This window comes from Carassius gibelio, chromosome A14 (assembly GCF_023724105.1).
Source record: "Carassius gibelio isolate Cgi1373 ecotype wild population from Czech Republic chromosome A14, carGib1.2-hapl.c, whole genome shotgun sequence".
NCBI lineage: Eukaryota > Metazoa > Chordata > Actinopteri > Cypriniformes > Cyprinidae > Carassius > Carassius gibelio.
Genome location: NC_068384.1, coordinates 23,095,580 through 23,115,932, shown reverse-complemented (window position 1 = coordinate 23,115,932; position 20,353 = coordinate 23,095,580). Strand labels below are relative to the sequence as shown.

Sequence of the window (20,353 nt, the reverse complement as noted above, 5' to 3'; positions counted from 1 at the left end):
ACGTTTCGAGTAAGTAGTCATTTAGCACGACACTTGTATCCAAAGTACACTTATTACAGGAACAGTATCCCTGGCTCACGCTACCGTTGAGTGCCTTTCTCAAAAGCTCATGACTCATTTCTTTCAAGTATATTTAACAACAGCCTTGATCTTCAACCTCACCGCACTATCCTCCACTGCTGGATTAATATAAAACATAGGATTTCTGTCGATTCAGCTGGTTCAACTTTCTCCTTCAAGAACACCATAATAGGAGAATATTGACTTCCCAAGAAACTGGTCACCCTTTTGGTCTTTGTTTCTTCAGACGTGGAATTCAACTCAAATCAATTCAAGTTTATGTGTATAGCGCTATTCACAATACAAATCACTACAAAGCAACTTTACACAAAATTACGTTTCTGCAATATTTAGTAGTAACTTTTTAGTGGTGACTGTCAGTTCATGTGTATATGACAGAAATTTTCAGAAAAATTAATACAAGACATACTCAACCAGATGATGAACATTATTAACAGCAATTATTATATGAGGCAGTAGCAATATTTGTTAGTTCTGTTTGTTGATTCAGGGTTAGCATCATCTCTTCTCATGTGTTCTGCTCCAGACTGGAGCTTGTGTAAATCTAGTTACCACGGGATGTAAATCAAGAAGGAACAGAGAAACAAATAGACATAATTAGCATAGCTGCTGATCAAACCAAGTAAAATTAATTAGTTTAACCCAACCTAAAGAATAATAATGCGCATTTGTTCAGTTACAACTGCAGTCACAAATTATGAGATGCATTATTTGAATGCTTGGCGAAAGAGATGCTTTTTTAATCTAGATTTAATGAAATAAATCAACTTTTAGATTACATTCTAATTATTTGACTAGCACCAGTATTTTTATTGAAAATAAAATATAATTTCTTGCCTTTGCGAAGAAAATGCCAAATTTGTCCAGCACTTTCTGTTCAATCTCATTATGCTGAGGCTTCCAGACACCATATTTGTCATCTTCAATGTCTTTTTGACCTTAAACCCCGTGTCATTCACCCCAAATCATTTTTGAATGAAAAAGCAGGCAGTTTAAAGCTAGCAATGGCTTAACCTGCTGATCTCTGATGTACAGCCCAACTCTCCAAGGAGCTGTCAAATTTGTGTTAACAGCTATTTTAATTTTTTAGTAGTATATGCTTGATCGCTTTGATTGAAGACTTAGATTACAGTCTGTAGCACAGACTCAACTATTAAACTACTGGAATGATGAAAGAAGATGATGACCACTTTTATTTTGTCCTTTGTATGTGTTAAATATGTAGTGTGTCTGTGTGTGTATAAAAATATGTGGTGAATAAGCCATGTTGTATAGCAAAACAATTTATTAAGTTTCATTGTAAACATGTTACATAATGCAAACAGAAGTCATTACGAAGATTTCATTACACAATATTTTAAAAGAGCTTTCATTTATATTTACAAACATACTTTTAGGCATTTTGAGACATATTGTACACAAATATTGTGTACATTCTTTTGAAAACAGACACAAGCAGGAAATGAGACAGTTCAGTACAGTTACTCTAAAGTATATACATCGAGAGAGAAAGAGAGAGACTGTAACATGTTTGAATAGTACTTCTATTTAAATAAATCCTACAAGTAGTTGTGTTTCCCCCCAAAAAATCAAGATTAATTTTGCATTACTGATGTCATAATAAAGCACCATGCTGTTTACTGCAGTTGAGCCAGTAGTGGTTTACAGTTGTCTAAATGATCCAGGCCTTCGACTGCTTCGATCAGCCTCTCCACCCTCTCGTTGGACAGAACGGTGCCTGCATTGCTACGGAACTTCTTCTGAAGGCTTTCTTGGCTGAGTGGGTTCCTCCAGTGACCATAGAAGGTGTCACAGCGCCCCCGGAGGACGTCTCCACTTACCAAGGTAACCTCCACCTCACCGTACATGATGTTGAAATTGGCAGGGTTGTCGTGGGGGTGCTCCAGACGGACGCGGGAGAGGAGAGCATGAAGCTCTGGCCGCAGGAGGGCGTCTGGTTGGAAGGACTCCACCGTGACTTCTCCATCCAGCAGAGCGGTGCAGGCGTTGAACTGGAAGGAGTGGCGCGCCTGGTGCTCCGTCTCCGGGAATGGACGGTTGATGTACTTGGACAGTGGCACCTTAAGCAGGATATCCTGCACCAAGTTTGGAGAAATGCTGCCTCCTTTCATGCCGACTAGGATCTTGTGCACGACGGCGGCAGCATCGGCGATCCAGTGCATGCCGAGGTGTGCAGGAAAGCGCTTGAAAGCGATGTCTTGCGTTTCTATGAGGAAGCTGTGCTGATCCTCCTCTAGGGAACTGATGGGGTGCGGGGCATAGTCTTCATAGAAAGCACTTAACCCGGCTACACCGGGTACTGCATCCAAGACTAGAGGACTTGCCTCCAACCCACGGGACGCCAGCAGGGCGGCTTCGAGACCTAGGCGCGAGGCGTTACCGATGTGAAGAGGTTTGGATTGCGTTGCAGCATTAGCCATTGGTGCACCTGCCAGAGATGCAGCGATGGCCAAGGCATTACTGCACTGATGGCGATCCAGAGACAGGAGACGAGCACAAGCCGCCGCACTGCCCAAAGTGCCCACCACGCTGGGAGGATGGAACCTGACCGGAAAGACAGAAGAAAGAGACTGGTCATTATTTTACCAAGTTAGAGTTAATCAGCTCTCCACAGCTGTTCTAGTGTGAATCATCAATGAACTGACTTTAGCCAGAAAATAATTACTCTTCATTATTGTTCTCTTGCATTATTGACAAACTATTTTCCTGTTTGACTCTGTAAAGCTGCTTTGAGACAATCAATGTTTGTATAAAGTGCTATACAAATAAAGGTGACTTGACTCTTATCTAAAGCTTAAATTGTTCTTCAGTTCTAGGGACAGCTGAACACGTGGCTTTTAAAGTATAATTCATCTGACACTGGTATTTTGTTTGTGTCCAATATCCATTGGTTTTGCTTTTGCAATAAAATATGTTTTTATACTTGTCCAAACTACAGTCGCAAGTTTCTCTTAATCCTGCCACCATAAGGGTTTCTATTGTTGTTGTGTCTCCAGTAGTTATTAGGAACTTCATTTATAAAATGTGGCATAGAAACTGTACCTACATTGATTGATTGTAATTCAGATCCAAATCTTTCCCTTGAGAATGGTGAGTTGCAAGAACTCTTTAAATTTCCAAATACCTGCAGTTCTCGGACACCAGAAAATGCATTCATCTGCATAGACCCCTGAGGTCATGTTAAGAACTTTTCCACGTCAAAGACGTATAAATTTGACCGATGGTCCGGATTTTAGTTTAACACAATCTAAGATCAAATCTGTCCGCACCCAAATGAGGCCACAGGTCTCTAAATATTACTCCCTCCCTCCTTCAAAATTAGTATGTCTAATATTTACACTTTCTTTTTACTGTTTGCCATGTGAAAGCCCTGTAAAAGCTTTGGACATATTTCCAGAACCCAGATGGATTCTGTTTTCACAGCACTCAGGAAATAACAAATTAGAGGTGTCTCGGAGCACAAACAGAGCTGCTCTGCAAAAACAGCTGTCTAAAGAAGCTTTGTGAACTTCCACATGGCATCTGAGATGCTCCGACCCACCCAGCTGCGCATGTTTTACCTCACAGAATACCCATGCTGTTATTCAGGCTGTGCTGTACTTAGACATGTAATTATTGCTCTCGCTCACTTAAATTGAGACAACAAATGGACTCTAACCTCTTAGGGATGTTGTAAGCCTTGTTGGAGAATCTCATCAGTCGGCCTTGGATTTCGATGCCCACATTGAAGGCGGTTAGGAAGTCAAGACCACTTGGTTTGCTGTTGTTGTGCAACATGTCGCTTATCGCCAGGAGGGCAGGTAGTACTGCTCCTGAGGGGTGGGTCGCGGGATGCCAAGTGTCGTCAAAGTCCATCGAATGAGCCTGTGGAAAACCGATAGGTCAATCGAGGACTAAAGTGGCAGTTCTGGGATGATGGTTTGTGTTTCTACATATTGGCCACATCTACATCTTCTCTAACATAGTCAAAACACTACAGGGGAAAGGAAAAGCCTCTGCATGACTGTCGGCAGTATGAGTAAGATCCAATAACATAGCCTGTCTAGTTTCTATTTGAAACACTTCCTGAAGTGTTATTGGTTAAACACACTCAATTTAGCGGGTCCACAGCAGACTTTCCATGGATGTTACCGTACTCCATGAAAGTTTCACATTACTGAGGTTTCATGACTTGAGATGTTTATTTTTACAATACCACAACTGGCTGCCAAAAATGCTACAATGAAAGTTTAGAATTCAATCCTTCATTGACTGTCTTGTCTGGATGCTAATTTCAGGCTTGCAGAACAGGTGTTTTTGGGGAAACACTGCATATGTGACCAGGATGTTGAATCACACAAGTTCAGTTACGACTCAATGCACGTGATGACACTTACTGCTACTCCATTGACAAAAGCTGCGAGGGTTGGAGAGAGCTTCATGCCTTGGCGGCCGTAGACGAAGCTGACATCATCAGGAGCATACATGTGCTTGGGGAAAAGGATAGATGACTCATTCACATATCAGCATATCAGAAATGGCCAACATTACTGTTCGAACATGGACTTTGTTTGTACACCACGACTTCTAGTTGCCATTATATTTTGCAATATCACTAAATTCTACTGAAAACTGCATCTCTTAATGATGGGAAAACACAGGCTGATTTCTCGAAAGTTTACTATATACTATCAGGACCGTTCCCTACCTGGCAGTGCTGAAGGGCCAGATCAAACACATCAGTGGTGCTCCCCAAAAGCCCAACACCGATGCTGTCTAAAACCATGCGCTTGCTGCGCTGCAACACGGTTGGTGACAGATGCCTTGGCTGGACGCTCTGAATGAACCTGCCAAAACTGCTGGTCACTGTTTCCTCAGGGGCAGGACGCTCTGCCACTAAAAACAGATGAGAGAAAGTGTAAACTAACACTGAAGCACTTGACATTGCTGGATAGCACCCATCCTTCTGAGTGCCAGTCACTATTCTAGATTAGTCAATTAGTCGTTCTGTATAAATGTTAATTTACAGACCCTAACAAAAGCTTAGACTTTCAATTCTTTTCTTTTCCATCAAGAGTTAACAAACAGCAGTTTACTGAAATTAAAGCAGTGAGAGTAGAGCTTGCTCACCATCTAGTGCAGACTTATGGAGTCCTCGAGCAGCAGAAACAGCAGACCAGTATCTGGTGGATCTCTGTGGAAAAACATTTATGTTTGAGTGACTCAGCTGTACATTTAGTATATGAAGTTGGTATATGAAGTGTATGATTTGTTCTCTTTTGTGCGTACCAGTTAAAAAAGCTGAAAAGCTTTAATATCAAATGCCTTTAATTTGCTAACATTTTATTATGTGATACTAGTTTTCCCTTCTATAAAACATAAAAACCCCAATAACACTTCTTTTAAGACTTGAAGTTTGGCTTCAATAAGACACTTCAAAATAAATAAATAAAAAATAACGAATTAGTTAATAATAATAAAACAAATACCGTATTTTTCTTTAAATATCAAGCAAACATACATAAATCTATAAACTGCTCAACTATGTCAGAACATGACAGAATAACATTTTCTCTACCTGTAAAGTTGAAAGCATGTTGTCAATCTTTGTTCAGGATATGAAGATGCTTGATATCTTGATTTACAATGATGTAAAGTTGAAGAAATGTTCAATGTCTTGTTCTCCCTGCATAGAGCTTAAATGATTGTAGGTAGAAGATGCTGATGTGCTAGAGTCAAGTGTGTCTGCATATCCTTTTTATATAGTACTGGACCACAAAGGACAATGGTACACCCACGAAACCCAAAGATTAACCAGGGCTGGATTTCCCGAAGTAATGTTATTTTCAGATTAATAGGAGGGATTTTTCAGCAGGAAACAAACTGTCTTGTTGAAGGGATCAGTGATGTCATCCCTGATGAGGACATGGGTTGGTTGACATCACTGTAACTCCTCCCAGCTCAGCTGAGTTTGTTTCTATAAACTTAAAGCATTCTTTAGAAGCATCACATTCATGAAACATCAAGGATCTTCACAAGGTAAGTGTATTATTTCTGTAATTATTTTCTTCCATGTTAACATAAATATACAAAACAACACTAACATGTTACTGCCTATTTAGTTTTAAATTAAGTGTAATCTGGATATATTATCAAGTTGACATAAAAGTCTGCATAAACTCACTGTTAGTGTATCCTCAAGCCTTGTCCAGACAGCTGTCTGGTTTGAGATGAAACAGATAAAATCTCTGCAGTTGTCACTGAAACACCACATAGACTGTAATGTAATATTATCATTGTTCAGCTGAAAGTCTTCAGACATCTGTGTTAGAAAGACAGTTTGAGTTTTAACCCCTAAAGGCTAAAACATCCATTCTGCAGAAAGTGTTTGGCTGCTGCTCAGGAGTTTTCTGAAGCAGACACCTGTGCTGCTAACCTACGGAGGGCAAAGAGAATGTGAAACTAAACACACCCATGAATAGGCTGTTTAGTGCACACTCAAGATATGAGAAGACTTTTGGCACGTAGAATTATGAGACACATTTTAACTCGGCTTTGACTGGTTCATTTTATGAAGCTGTTTAATGGTCCTTTATGATACATTAGATTTGTTTGTAGAGATGTTTGTAGAAGTATGCATATACCCACCACTAAAAGTGCAGAATGCTTTAGCATGCTGATTATCTCGCTGATATGCATCAGTTTTAAGTTACTTTAACCTAGTTAAATCAACTACTTTGGACTGATCAAATCTGGTACATTTATTTAAGCATGCTGTGAATTATTGAGATGATTTGACTGATAGAAGTATTGCATAACCTTTACTGTCTATCGTGATGTGCTATTTACCCAACTTAATCTTATCAGCAGAAAGATCATTTTAAAGTGAAGTTCATGGCATCAGCAAGTGGCTTTCCGGCAAGTTTTTATGGAGAGCCGGGTGTGCTTGGGCTCCTGGCCAATGGCATCAGTGCTTTCCTTGTCCTACTGCAGAACTTCCATGGGGCCAGGACTGGCGTTCCTGCAGAGGGAGTGGAAAACATATTAGCAGGTCTTAGCAGATCATTGTTCTGTCATTTTAATTAAGCAAACAAACTTGCAAGAATTATACCTTTTATATGCTAAAATCTGAAAATATTCTGCATGGTGAATTTTTGTTAGTTCGGTTTAGCGCAGTACATCTACATCATGCATCCTTTTCTTTGCATCTTTTGTTTATTTACACAGGTGTCCATCTCATTCTAATTGGTGGAGTGTGTCAGCTAGTGGCAGGCCTGCTGTCTTTCCGAAAATATGACCATCTGAGTGGGACATCCTTTGTAGGATACGCAGCGCTGTGGGGCAGTTATGGGGCCACAAGAATTTTCATAGGTGCCAACCAACAAAGTCCAAACCTGTTCAATGAATCAACATTGATAAATAACACCATTCAAGATCTGTTCGCAGACACTAGTATTAACACAACCGACATTTCAATGTTCATCAAAGAGTCTGCCATTGCTGGGCTGGTGCCTTACATCCTGCTTTCCTTTCTGCTGGCCTTCTGTTCAGCAACTGTAAACTACATCATGCCCTTTGTGTTTGGGGCCATCACCCTGACACTGGTATTTGAGGCTGTGGGTCTGGTGGCAGGGTGGGCTCTGGTGGTCTCTGGGGTGCTGGAGCTCATAATCCTGCTCTTTGCTATGTATGGCTCATCAGCCCTGCTAATCAAGGGCCTGGCCCAACGCTACGTGCTAAAGGGTTTTGGAAACCCTCTCTTTAACGTACTGCTACTAGGAACCACTAACGCAAGTAGCTCCCAAAGCTTGGGTCAAGAGAAGAAGAAGAACACGAAGTATGCTGAACCGATGGCCTTGGGGTTCTTCTGTGACACAGTCTCGCCATTTATCTTGGCCTTCTATGCCTTTAATTACTTCCCGTCGGTCTCAGTAGCTGCCATCTGGATAACTATAAATTCTGCTGCTCAGCTTCTATCTAGCTATTACGCATACCTGCGTCAAGACTGCTACCATGCATCCAAGTTTGGCCTGCACTGTATGTTTTGGTTGGTGAAGACCTGGGAAGAGCATGTGGTGTCAGTAACCATTGGCCGGACCGAAGCTGGTGAAGTAAGGCACGCCATGGTTGGCAACTGGTTCTTTGTGTCTGCTGCCTTGGTGCTTTGCATTGCAAGTCTACACAAAGACACTCTTGAGCTAGTCCACAACTCATTTTTTGTCCTGGTGACAATATCAACCATCTCCCAGATTCCCATTGACTGGTACTACATCTTTTTTGGAGTGACCTGCTCCCTCTTCACGCTCCTGTCCTACTATGGCACCTTTGCTCGCCTCATCAACACCATTGCCGAAAAGTCCTTGATCCCAGTTGGACCCCAGCCTGTTTCCACCGAATCCCTACAGAAATATCTCAGTTACCTCAAAAGATCCAAAATAGATGAGTGTGAGGATAAAGGTGCACTGCTCCCCGATGCTTTATTCTATCTTTCCAATGGAGTGGCCGCACTCTCATCCATCCATAGCAGTCAGCCCGGCCTGGCCTTTTTCGACCTAACTGTGCCCTGGGTACTCATCCCAGGAGCAATCACTCAGGCCTACGTCAGTCGACTACAGGTACAAGGTGGCCAGAGATTTGGCTCTGTGATTCCATCCTTTTATGTGGCTATTTGGGCAACTTGGAGCTGGTTTAGGTTTGCAGGTATGAAAATGTATTAATTCATAGAAAGAATAATAATAAAAAAAAAAAAAAACTTGGCTACAATTTTGAGTAGAAATCTAAGATCTTTTTTTTCCTGCAGGACATCGTTTGCAAATATCCACAGAGTCAGGAAACGGATTTGCAGCTGGGGCAATAGCATTCCTGGTCATTAACGCTTTCTTGATTCTAGTTGGTAGGTCTGTTTACAAATACATATCATAGACTCTCACAACTGACTCTGAATTTTTAAGCATTGCGAATTGGACTCTTTTCTTTTCAGCGGCCTACAGAAATCTTGTTCTTTTGGCATTGACCACTGTCATGGAGGTCATCATAGTTTGTTTTCTCCTCTCTACTCTTGGGCAACTGCCCTATCAGCTAGAAGGTATTATACACAAATAAAATTTGTAAGAAAACATATTGTGAAGATGAAGATGAAACTACATGAGTAATGTGTAAAACCTACCTAGCACTGTTTTGAAACTCTTTCTTTAGTTGCCATGCTAGCAATTTTCGCCATCATATGTTTGTATGGCATGCTAGCATCCCTTGTGAACAGTATCTTCTCCAATACCCTGATTCCAGTTGGACCTTCCCTTATCAAGGTATTAGTTAAATTATAACAAAATGCTTATGAAGTTAACGTTATAAAGTTAATGCATTCATAGTCAGAAAGAAAAAACTTCCTTGACTAATTGATCTTCGTTATCCAAGAACAAGAAAAAGAAGGAATCTGAGACCACAAATCCATGCTTCATCGCCAATTCTCGGGAAACCAGTGGTCTCCTCAAGATTGCCAAATCGTTGGAAAACAGTGGAGTGTGTGGCATTCCTACAGATACGGTCTATGCCTTGGCTGCTTCATGCAAGAACCCCAGTGCAATTGAGAAGATCTACTCTATCAAAGTACATGCCTGCAGAAAAGCAACACAATATTCTCTTACAAATCATCAAATGCCTATGCTCTTGTCAACTGACCCTCAAACTTTTCTCTCTGGTAGGACCGTCCTGCAGAAAAGCCAATTTGCATTTGTATCTCAAGTGTGGAGCAACTTGTGGCCGCCAAACCTCCTTTCAGCTCTCTGCTCTGGGAGTTCATGAGAAACGTCTACCCCGGAGGCATTAGTTGCATTGTCCCAAAGGGTGAATGGCTACTCAAACTAGGTAAGGTTATTATCAGATATACTATTCTGTATTTTCACATAACTTTATTCTCAAAAATGGGACATGAACAAACCAAAAGAAAATTTTACACAGCAAAATCTGTGATTCTCTATCATCTCCAGTCATTTTCACTGCTTATATTGTTTGCAGGTGTGGGTCCTGCATATGACCGTGTGGGTACCAAAGATAGCATTATGATTAGAGTACCTGACCACACCATCACTGTTCACCTGTGTGAATTCACTGGCCCATTGGCCATTACATCAGCCAATCCCAGTGGAGAAGCTGACAGTACCCACCATGATATGGTCATCAAGTAAGTTTATAAAGGCCCTAACAAGCGATAGAGGCTAAGTTCTGCAAGTGAATATGAACTCCGCCAAACAAGTGCACTGTATATGAAATTATTTATCGAGGGGTTTAAAGGTTGAGATTTTACATAATCCAAGTTGTTCTGTTACCTTCAAAAATACCTGACCAGGAACAAACCACAACACTCTATTGTAAGGTGCACTGATTCATTCACTTAATTAAAGCAGAGTGCTCTCTAATTAAAGGTTTTCCTCTTATATTAAAGTATACCTCTTCTGAAGCCAACTTTATTATTTGTCAGGGATTGGTAAGGGAGGAACTCAAGTGCAGACAGGATTCTCAACACAAAAGGGTTTATTTACAAAAAGGGAAAACAAAAACCCACGAGGGGGAAAACAAGGACTAGGGCAGATACAAAAATAACTAAACAGGACTGATTAGGCAAGATAAACAAAGAGTCAAAAGTAGAGAACACTAACTACAAATAACACTCACGGTTATACAGGATACAATATCTCACAGGGGAATACTCTTTCACAAGGCTGACAGGTAGGAACACATATGAGGAACACAATGAACCGACGCAAGACAGAGCACACTAGGAAAGCTAAATAGGGGAACAATTAAGACACGACAGGTGGCACAGATAGCAATCACGACACGACTAGGTTAACAAGGGGGGCGGGGCAAGGGAACGAGACAACACAAGCACATGGCCCAAAGGCAAGGCCATGTGCTTGTACACAAAACACGGGTCTGTCATGATCCTGCCTCAAGACTAGGAAAAATCAAGGACACGAGGGCAGAATCATGACAGAACCCCTCCCTTAAGGAGCGGCTTCCAGACGCTCCTCAAGGGAACATCAAACACGGGACATGACTGACATGACAGACTGGGACACAGACACAAACCAACAAGACATGACAAATAACAACAAAGGCAAACATGAGTACACAACGGCAGGGTTAGGGTGACAAATAAAAAAAAACAAACAGGGAAGGGGAGGGGGCGGGACCACAAAGTTCATGGGGGACAGACCAGGGCGGGTGGGTGGGGTAGGAATCTTAGGAGGACAGGACGAAGGCTGACGACGGGGGGTACGGGCAGGTCTGGGTGGTGAGGGGCGGGGAGGGGTCTCGGGACAACTGACAGAGGACATGACAGGAGGGGTCACAGGACGAGGGACGACAACAGCTGGACGAGGGACGACAACAGCTGGACGAGGGACGACTATATCAACGGGACGGGGGGGGACAACAGGACACATGACAACATCAGCTGGGCACGGGGGGACAACAGGACACGGGGAGACAACATCTACTGGGCACGGGGGGACAACATCTACTGGACACGGGGGGACAACAGGACACGGGACACCTACGGGACACGGGGCAACATTAACGGGACACGGGGCCACATCAGCAGGACACGGGGCAACACAGGACGAGGGACGACAACAGCTGGACGCTCGGGACTTCTGGGGACAGGGTCTGGGGACAAGACAGGACTGACGGGGACTTCTAGGATCTGGACAAGACTAGACAAATAATCGGAGAAGGCTTTAGCAGCTAGGATAATTGGCATCTCCTTACGAGATGAGACACACTGTACTAGAGTCTTTGCTGCAGAGTCGGCCGCGGCACTCTCCTCCGCTCTCACGACTGCAGACTTGCATACAGCTCTCTTCTTTGCTGGCTCGGGCACGCCAGCGCTCACCGCTGCTGGCTCGGGCACGCTCACCGCTGCTGGCTCGGGCACGCTCACCGCTGCTGGCTCGGGCACGCTCACCGCTGCTGGCTCGGGCACGCTCACCGCTGCTGGCTCGGGCACGCCAGCGCTCTCCGCTGCTGGCTCGGGCATGCTCACCGCTGCTGGCCCGGGCACGCCAGCGCTCACCGCTGCTGGCACGGGCACGCCAGCTCTCTCCGCTGCTGGCACGGGCACGCCAGCGCTCACCGCTGCTGGCTCGGGCACGCCAGCTCTCACCGCTGCTGGCTCGGGCACGCTCACCGCTGCAGGAGGCGACAGAGTCGCAGGACCGGGAGACCCCTTCTTCCTCCTCTTCCTTCTAGGCTGCGGTGCAGAGGTCACCGCTGGGACAGAGACGGGTTGGGGAAGTTCGGTCTCGGGCAGGGCAGACTCTGACGCCTCCGAGGCTGACTCCCACGACAATCGTCTCCCTCCATCATGGGGAGACTGCAGGCTGTGGAAGGCGCCTCAGGGCTCTGGGGGGGACTTGCCTGATCCCCCAGGGTTGCCACGGCCAGGACACGACCCTCTGGAATCGTTGGCAGGTGGGTAGGTGGAGGGGACCTCTGTGGCTCCTCCTCTCGACCGCTTGCTCCGGAGCGACCTCCCCTGGTCCCCCGGAACACCACTAGGCGAGAGCCCTCAAAACCATCCCGCTTGCTGGCTGATGACATCCAGCATTGCCTCCTGTCTGCTGAGTTCCTTGGTGGTCGGTTCATTGAGATTTGTACCCTAAGATTTGTGACTGTGATTTGTGATTGTTTCCTCGTCTGAGATTGTTCCACAATTGTGATTGTCATCCCTGAAGAAGTCTTTGTAATACCGTGAGTGTTTGTTTATAGTTAGTGTTAAGTGTCTTTATCTTGTCTGCCCAGTCTTGTTTTGTTATTTAGTCTTTTCCCTAGCTATTGTTTTCCCCCTCGTGGGTTTTGTTTTCCCCTTTTGTAAATAAACCCTTTTGTGTTGAGAATCCTGTCTGCACTTGAGTTCCTCCCTTACCAATCCCTGACAATTATTAGGAAGAGTTCTCAGCTTGTCTTGTCATTTTATATTAAAGCAATAACTAATTTGCTACACTAAACGTCTTCGCTTTGGCAGTAAGCATAATCAAAGTTTTCTTTTGTCCTGAAACAGCCGTCTTGGTTGTAAGATTGCCGGAGTCCTGTGTGATGGTGAATCTAATGAGTTGGTGGCATCAACTGTAGTGAACTGCCTCAAAATTGATGAAGGTGAGCTGATATCCCGAACATCTGATATCCTGTTATCATTACATATTTATTCCATTATTAATAATAATAATAATGTTTTGTTAATTTTCAGGAACTATCAGCATTGTTCGTGAAGGTTGTGTGCCTGCACTGAAAGTGAGGCAGATTTTTGAAAGAGTAAAAAGTAACATGGTGTAGGATAACTACCAACATCAGCATTGACGGCACTTTTACTTACCTTGTTTAATTTGAAGGATGTTTCACTTTGCTTTTGAAGAGAAACCGTAACTAACTTGACGTATATAAAGCAATTTGGATATCACTTACTATATTATCAGTTATTGTGAATATCAACGGAAAACATGTTAGCATTGTGGAGTGAGCATTGTTGAAGCTTATATTAAGTGGGAATTTGCTGCATAAACCTGTTACTGTTGTGTTAATGTATTATATTTTTGCCAATGCTTTTGAAGGTTGAAAAGTGTTCATTGTAATTTTTTATTAATTTATTGCAATTTATGTATTCTTTCAGTGGATCATACCTTTGTTGATCATGATTAAACTAAACAGAAGCACTTAGAAATCTATGAGCAATTCCACCAGAGAATGTCGAAATGTATTTCAAAATTATCTTCATGCTTGAATTTGTATTTTGAACTGAGAAACTGTATGCATGAGATTTATTTTTCAAATGTGCTTTATTATCTGACTAATAAAATATTGACATGAATAATTATGTCATGAAACTCAAAGCTTATTGAGCTTATATTAAAATGCTTTTCCCAGCAAGCTATCAAGCTTCAATTCTATAAAACCATTTAAGACAACAAATACAGAACACACAACACACAAGGAACAAAATAATACAAAATAAACACAAAGAAAGATATTTAAGAATTTGCTGAAAATATGCAATGCACTACATGCAGTAAATATCCAGCAATATGTGCAGACCATGTACAAAAAAGAAAAGAAAAAAGGAAACAATAAATAAAAGTTTGCAGATGATGGTTGTATAAATACGGTTGCAATCAAAATTATTCAACCCCTTTGACCTGTATATCATAAAAACAGTTAAACCAAAGAATCAGTAAACTATTAAAGAAAGTTTATTAATACACATTTGAGTGTTTATGAAAAGTGACAAAAAATAATATTGTCTCTAAAAATTCCAGTTCAAAGTATTCAAGAGTTGCATTGTTGTGCAGAATCTTTTATTCTTTCTAACCTCCAATAAACCTTTGGTTTACATGTTTCCAATGGCTTCTTCAAATCTCACTGAAGATCTTTCTAAAGATGTATTCTGGAGGCTGAACAGTCCACTCAAGACTAATCTACGACTGACCCCTGAACCAAGCATCTGTAGATTTGGATGTGTACTTTGGGATGATTGTCCTGCAAGAGAGTCCACTTTTTTGCCCTTCAAACAGACAAGATTTAAGATTTAACACTCTAAGATATGATTATTTGCCACTATCCACCTTATTCCTGATGTGCCCACTGCGTTTTAAATTAGGGGTGGCATTTCTGGTCTGGAGAACTTCCATTCAAAGAGACTAAAACCAGTCATTTTAAATCATAAGGTTCTCCTACAAATAAAGCCATCGATTTTCCTTCATGTTTTATTTTCAGACATCATGAGAATAACATAACACTCGGTATTTTAATGTGATGTTATAACAAGAATGTCTATGGCAAAAGCTCTTTTCAGTAACTCCATTCTTCTCCTCATGAGTGTTTTCTTTTTTACCTTTGCATTCCGCTTTAATAGTATGAAAGAAGACAACATATACTGCACATCTTTGGTCTGTTCTCCTAATTTAATTTACAATATATTCCATCAATAATTCACTGGAATGCACAAAGAATCTCCATTTTTTCTCCTCACACAATGCAAAGTAATATTTAAAAATAAAGTAAATGAACACTTTTGATTAAAGCAACGTGTGGAAAGAACGGGTTTTTTCGTGGTCTGTTGAAAGTACCTTGTTTATGCTTTTACACATTTAAATATCATTTTCATGTATAAAATGTATAATAGCATTCATAGAGCGTTGCTGATGTTTGCTGATTAGATTGTATCAAAACTTTATATGACTCTGTTTTATTTCCTTTTTCCTTACTAAATAAAGCTTTTAGTCATTACACAAAACGATACCTGCTAATGTGTAGCACCTGAACGTGAAGTGTTGACATATTTAACATGTTTTCATAACCATCACTATGCTCTCTGTTTTAAAATAATTTTAAAAGCATTTCGAAGACTTTCTTTGCAATAATAAAAAAATAAAGATACAGACAATGCAACTAATAGGAAAACAATTACCCTTACAAAATATAAGTAAACCTCGAGTAATAAGCTTAAGCAAAGTTTAAATACATTTTAAGCATATCTGTAGTAAGTATACTAATATCAATGTACTATAGATGTATACTTGTAAGTGTACTATTTCAATGCTACAGGGGACTAAACTGAAAGTATTCTTCTTATTGTTAGTTTACAAGAAGTATATTAATAATACTCTTGATTAAATCGCTAGTTAAAGAATGAAGATGATTGGAATTGAACACGCTGAGAGGTAAATGATGGGCTATTTAGAAAATTAAGGATTGGATATCTATCATACTCATACATAATGGTCTTCTACAGTATTTTGTCAGGGGCATGAAAGTGGTTTGAAACAGAATTAGTTATTTAAAGTTGAGTCAGAGTTATAAACAAATTAAAAACAGGGGAAAATAGCATGCTACATCTTCATCCTGTTAGTAATGAGTGTTATTTTCTCATGCAGGTGTAGTGAAAGGAAAATATTGGTTTATACTTTATTTTAAGGTTGAAGTGTGACTAATTATACAAATAAGTACTGAGTAATATTAATTAACTACATGTAATACCTGAAGTTTTTTTGACAATCCTGCTTGTTAATTTAGGTAATGTAATACTAGAACACAATAATACTCAAATACACTGTTATCATTCGGTTTCTGTCCAGAAATGTGTTCGCTACGATTACGTGTCACGTTAAAGATCATGTTGAAATGTTCCATTTGACTATTTCCTTCTTCCTCACTAATAATAGAGAGATTTCAAAGTTTCGGGTAATCAAACAAGACAAAACCTGCTGTGATCTGAAAGTCTGATGCATCAGTTTTGTGAGGTTTCAGGTGTTTTCCGTAATAAAGTGTGAGATTAATATATATTTTTTTCTTCTTTAAAGAAACCGATTATACTAGCATGGTAAATGTCCACAGGTTTTGTTTTGTTTTTCTTTTTTTGTTAACTGTAAAGTTTTTCTACGTTAATCATTGATTTATTGGTCTCTTTTGAACCTGAGTCAGATTTGAGCTCTTATAATGTCATTATACTGTATGTAATACACTGATTTACCAGACTGAACTGTATTGTTGTGCATCATAATCAAATATCAGTAATGGCTTCTGAGCTTTTTACTTTACCTTTTGTCATTGTGGTGCTGATTGCAGATGTATTATGTTAAAGGCATTGATGTTATACGTTTAAAACAGCAATCATTTTCTGGTCTATGAAATATTTGGAGTCTCAAGTACTATGAAGTGCAATTATTTGTTTATTTATTATTTTTTTTAATCAATTCAATCAATTATTGCCCCAACAAATCAAAAACAGTCTAAAACAAAGAATTTAATGTTGCTGTTTTTGACTTGTTTCTTTGTCATTTTTGTTATTAATTAATTATTAGTGGTGATGTAAGAAGTTCATCTTTTTATACTTGCTGCTTGTCACAGGTTTGTGTGGCGAGTTGTAAAGCCAATGTTCAAACATGTACAATATATCCTGGATATCTTTGCTTTGTAGGATGATTGTTTATTCTCAAACAAAGATAGCAGTTCACTGCATGTATGAAATGTCCAATAAAATTATATTTTCAGCTATCAAAACAATAAATGAAAGAGTTGAGTTACTAAATGAAACATTTCTGAGCAATCTACTCAAACTTACTTTTTCGAACTCGTCCTAGACTGTTTGTCCGATTTTCAAGAAAATTGGCTCAGATCATCTTCAGACCATACTGGCAAAAAGTTATGGAATTCAAGTTGATTCATCCAACCGTTCTCGAATGACACGTGAAAAAATATGACGAAAAGCACGCAAAAATACACGTGAGGCTATATCTCGGCAACGGTCTGGCGTATTGAGACCAAACTTGGTTTGTGTTATAATCAGCATGACCTGAGCCTACCTGCAATGTTTCGACACAGCGCCACCTAGTGGTCAGGAGATATGAAAAATGCATATTTTGGCTTATAACTTCTGAATGGTTTGGCCAAAAATCCCAAAACTGGTCTCTGTAGATTCAGTGCGTCATGTCGAATCGAATGATATCCAATTTTTCCGTGTCGGCCATTTTAGGCGTCGGCCATTTTGAATTATGTTTCAAAATGCTGTATTTTTTGAACGCAGCATTGTATCGTTTCGCAAATAATTACAAAAATATTCGGCTCCATGCCCTGAAGGTACTCAAAAAGTTTGGTGGCAGCGCCACCTTGTGGCCAATAGTTATAATGAAATATCACATAAATGCTAATAACTTTTGAATAAATTAGACTATTACAATTAAAATGGTCTCACTACATTCCGTGGGTCAATCTGAGAGCGTTGATACCAATTATGCGAAAATTGGCCATACTTCCTGTCCGCCATTTTTATTAATGTTGAAAACCAACTTTTTCGAACTCCTCCTAGACCGTTAGTCCGATTTTCACCTAATTTGACGTGAATCATCTTCAGACCTTGCTGGCAAAAAGTTATGAATTTCGTGTCGATAAACGAAACGGTTCTCATTTAGCGCATCAACGAATTTGCTGGAAGGGTGCCAAAATGCATTTGAGGCTGTATCTCTACAACGCTTTGACATATTTGCACCAAACTTTGTATGTGTTATCGCCACCTCACACTGACCGTGCCACATAAATTTGGTAACAGCGCCACCTATTGGTCAAGAGTAATAAACCATTTATTAACCATGAATAATTACACTTTTAAAAATGCTAATAACTTTTTATTGCATTAGCCTATTTGAATGAAAATTCCCTGGCTTATGCCGATAACATAGATACCAAATATGCCAGTGTTTGCTGAACTTCCGGTACGCCGTTTTGATTTATGTTGAAAACCTACTTTTGCGAACTCCTCATCAACTGTTAGTCCGATATTCACCAAAATTGAATCAGATCATCTTTAGACTGTGCTGACAAAATGTTATGGATTTTGTGTCGATAGATAAAACCGTTCTCGTATACCACCGCAATGAATTTGAGGCACAATGCCAAAATGACACTTCAGGCTGTATCTCTGCAATGCTTTAGCATATTGACACTAATCTTTTTGTGTGTTATTGTCATCACTGACAGAACACACCAATATGATTTAATTACAGCGCCACCTGTTGGTCAAGAGTGATAGGCCATTTAGTCTTATTACTAGTGGTTGTATTTATGATTTTTCAGCCATTTTAATTACAATCATCCTAAAATTGCTGTAACTGCTCACTGTTGCATTTGATGTGGTCCTCCATGCCATGCTTACCTCATAAATTTGCAGTTGGAGTGCTTGGCCCCGTAATTGCTGCTTGCAGCTATATTTATTATTATTTTCACTATAATTTATTTTTCACAGTGTATCCACCCAAAATACATGCTCTAAAATGATCCTTCACACACACATACCTGTCTACAGTAAGTTCACATTCACCATTATTAATCTACTAAAATATCTAAATATCTACTACAATCTGAAAGTATGAGTCATGTTTATTTTTTTTTAGTCAGCTGTTATTCCAGAGTGAAGTGTGATTCACGATATTACCATGACACAATGGCACAATGTCCAAAAGCATCATATTGCTATATAATATATATGGCCCTTTTCTATCATTTACCTCTTACTGTACAAATCATGCATGCTTTATTCTATTTGAATAAAGACTTTACTCATTGATAGATTCTACCTCTCATAACTTCAAAATTGCTTGCAATTAGAGCTTTTTCAGTATTTAGAACTACAACTTCTGCCATTGTCAGAACGTCCCATCCATGGGATCTCCAGCCAAATGTACTTTTGTTAATTATTCTCAATCCTTTAAGGCTAAATAAAAGGTATGTATGCTCAATAGATACAGGTTTGATTCTAGAAGGAAATTTGGTAATTGAAAAATTGCTCATATATAAAAATTGCTCACGATATGAGCTGAGTCCATGAAAGGGTTGAAAATAAGAATGAAGGCATTGTACCACCCAAACTGCACCTTTGGCAAGTTTTAGGTTTCATGTGGCTGTAAACAGGATGCCCTGGGATGTCCTGCCAGCTGCGTGACACATCATGAAACAGTCTGAGAATTCAAAGAGCAGGTTGTGCCCATCGTAGACGGGCAGGCAAATAAAGTAAACTGACAGGGCTGGGTCATTGGTTCACTTGCCCAAATAAGCACACAAAAACACATTCATATAGCCTGACACACCAGAGTCTTACTATCGTTCAGATTTCCTGGAAAGAAACACATCTTGCAATAGAAACTGTTGGAAGCCACTCCTATTACCGCTGTCATTCTGCTTCTTCACGTATTTTCCCGTAGAAAACAATAGGCCTTTGAGTGTCCATTTAATGTTTAACTTGAAAAAGTCCCTCTTATGTTCTTTCTTCAGTTTAAATCAGGCTGGGATTTATTTGCAGTTCCTATCAGTAAACCTGTAAATGAGTACAAATCAAATTGAAACAAATCTATAGGCCGACAAGACGTTGTTACCATTCGTCTATAATTACCTTCACTACTTCCTCGTTTTCTCTAAGCTGTCTGAGAAATCTGATTATAAGACTCCGAAAGCCATGATAGTAAATTAAAAAGAAAAATATATTCTTCCAAAAATATAGCCTAAATAAATCCAGATTAAATTCTTCTGTAACACTTTTTTTAAGAGCCAATTCTCACTATTAACATGAATACTGGCTGTTTATTATTACGTATGAAGCAGATATTAATGCCTTATTCTGCATGACCGTATTTTAGATCCCTTGATCTGACTACATACCTAAACTTAACAGCTACCTTAATAACTATTTATAAGCAGCAAATTAGGAGTATATTGAGACAATAGTTAATAG

At 40.1% G+C, this 20,353-nt stretch overlaps 3 protein-coding genes across 3 annotated transcripts in view; 2 read left to right on the top strand and 1 right to left on the bottom strand.

Annotated features, from left to right (window-relative positions):
- The window catches only part of LOC128026859 (neurite extension and migration factor-like), a 144,119-nt gene that overhangs the window by 81,659 nt on the left and 42,107 nt on the right, over window positions 1–20,353 (top strand). The gene's annotated exons all lie outside the window — the stretch shown is intronic.
- On the bottom strand, window positions 1,326–5,825 carry LOC128026878 (cis-aconitate decarboxylase). Its single transcript, XM_052614134.1, has 6 exons — window positions 5,660–5,825; window positions 5,212–5,275; window positions 4,790–4,977; window positions 4,479–4,571; window positions 3,761–3,966; window positions 1,326–2,646 (listed from the first exon to the last, which is right to left on the bottom strand). The coding sequence occupies exons 1-6, from the start codon at window positions 5,675–5,677 to the stop codon at window positions 1,719–1,721; spliced, it is 1,497 nt and encodes a 498-aa protein (XP_052470094.1). The 5' UTR covers window positions 5,678–5,825; the 3' UTR covers window positions 1,326–1,718.
- Window positions 6,104–13,945, top strand: LOC128026864 (uncharacterized). Its single transcript, XM_052614112.1, has 11 exons — window positions 6,104–6,120; window positions 6,949–7,132; window positions 7,309–8,781; window positions 8,882–8,974; window positions 9,062–9,166; window positions 9,277–9,386; window positions 9,496–9,687; window positions 9,783–9,945; window positions 10,096–10,261; window positions 13,142–13,236; window positions 13,328–13,945. Exons 2-11 carry the CDS (start codon window positions 6,976–6,978, stop codon window positions 13,411–13,413), a joined length of 2,640 nt encoding a protein of 879 aa, XP_052470072.1. The 5' UTR covers window positions 6,104–6,120; window positions 6,949–6,975; the 3' UTR covers window positions 13,414–13,945.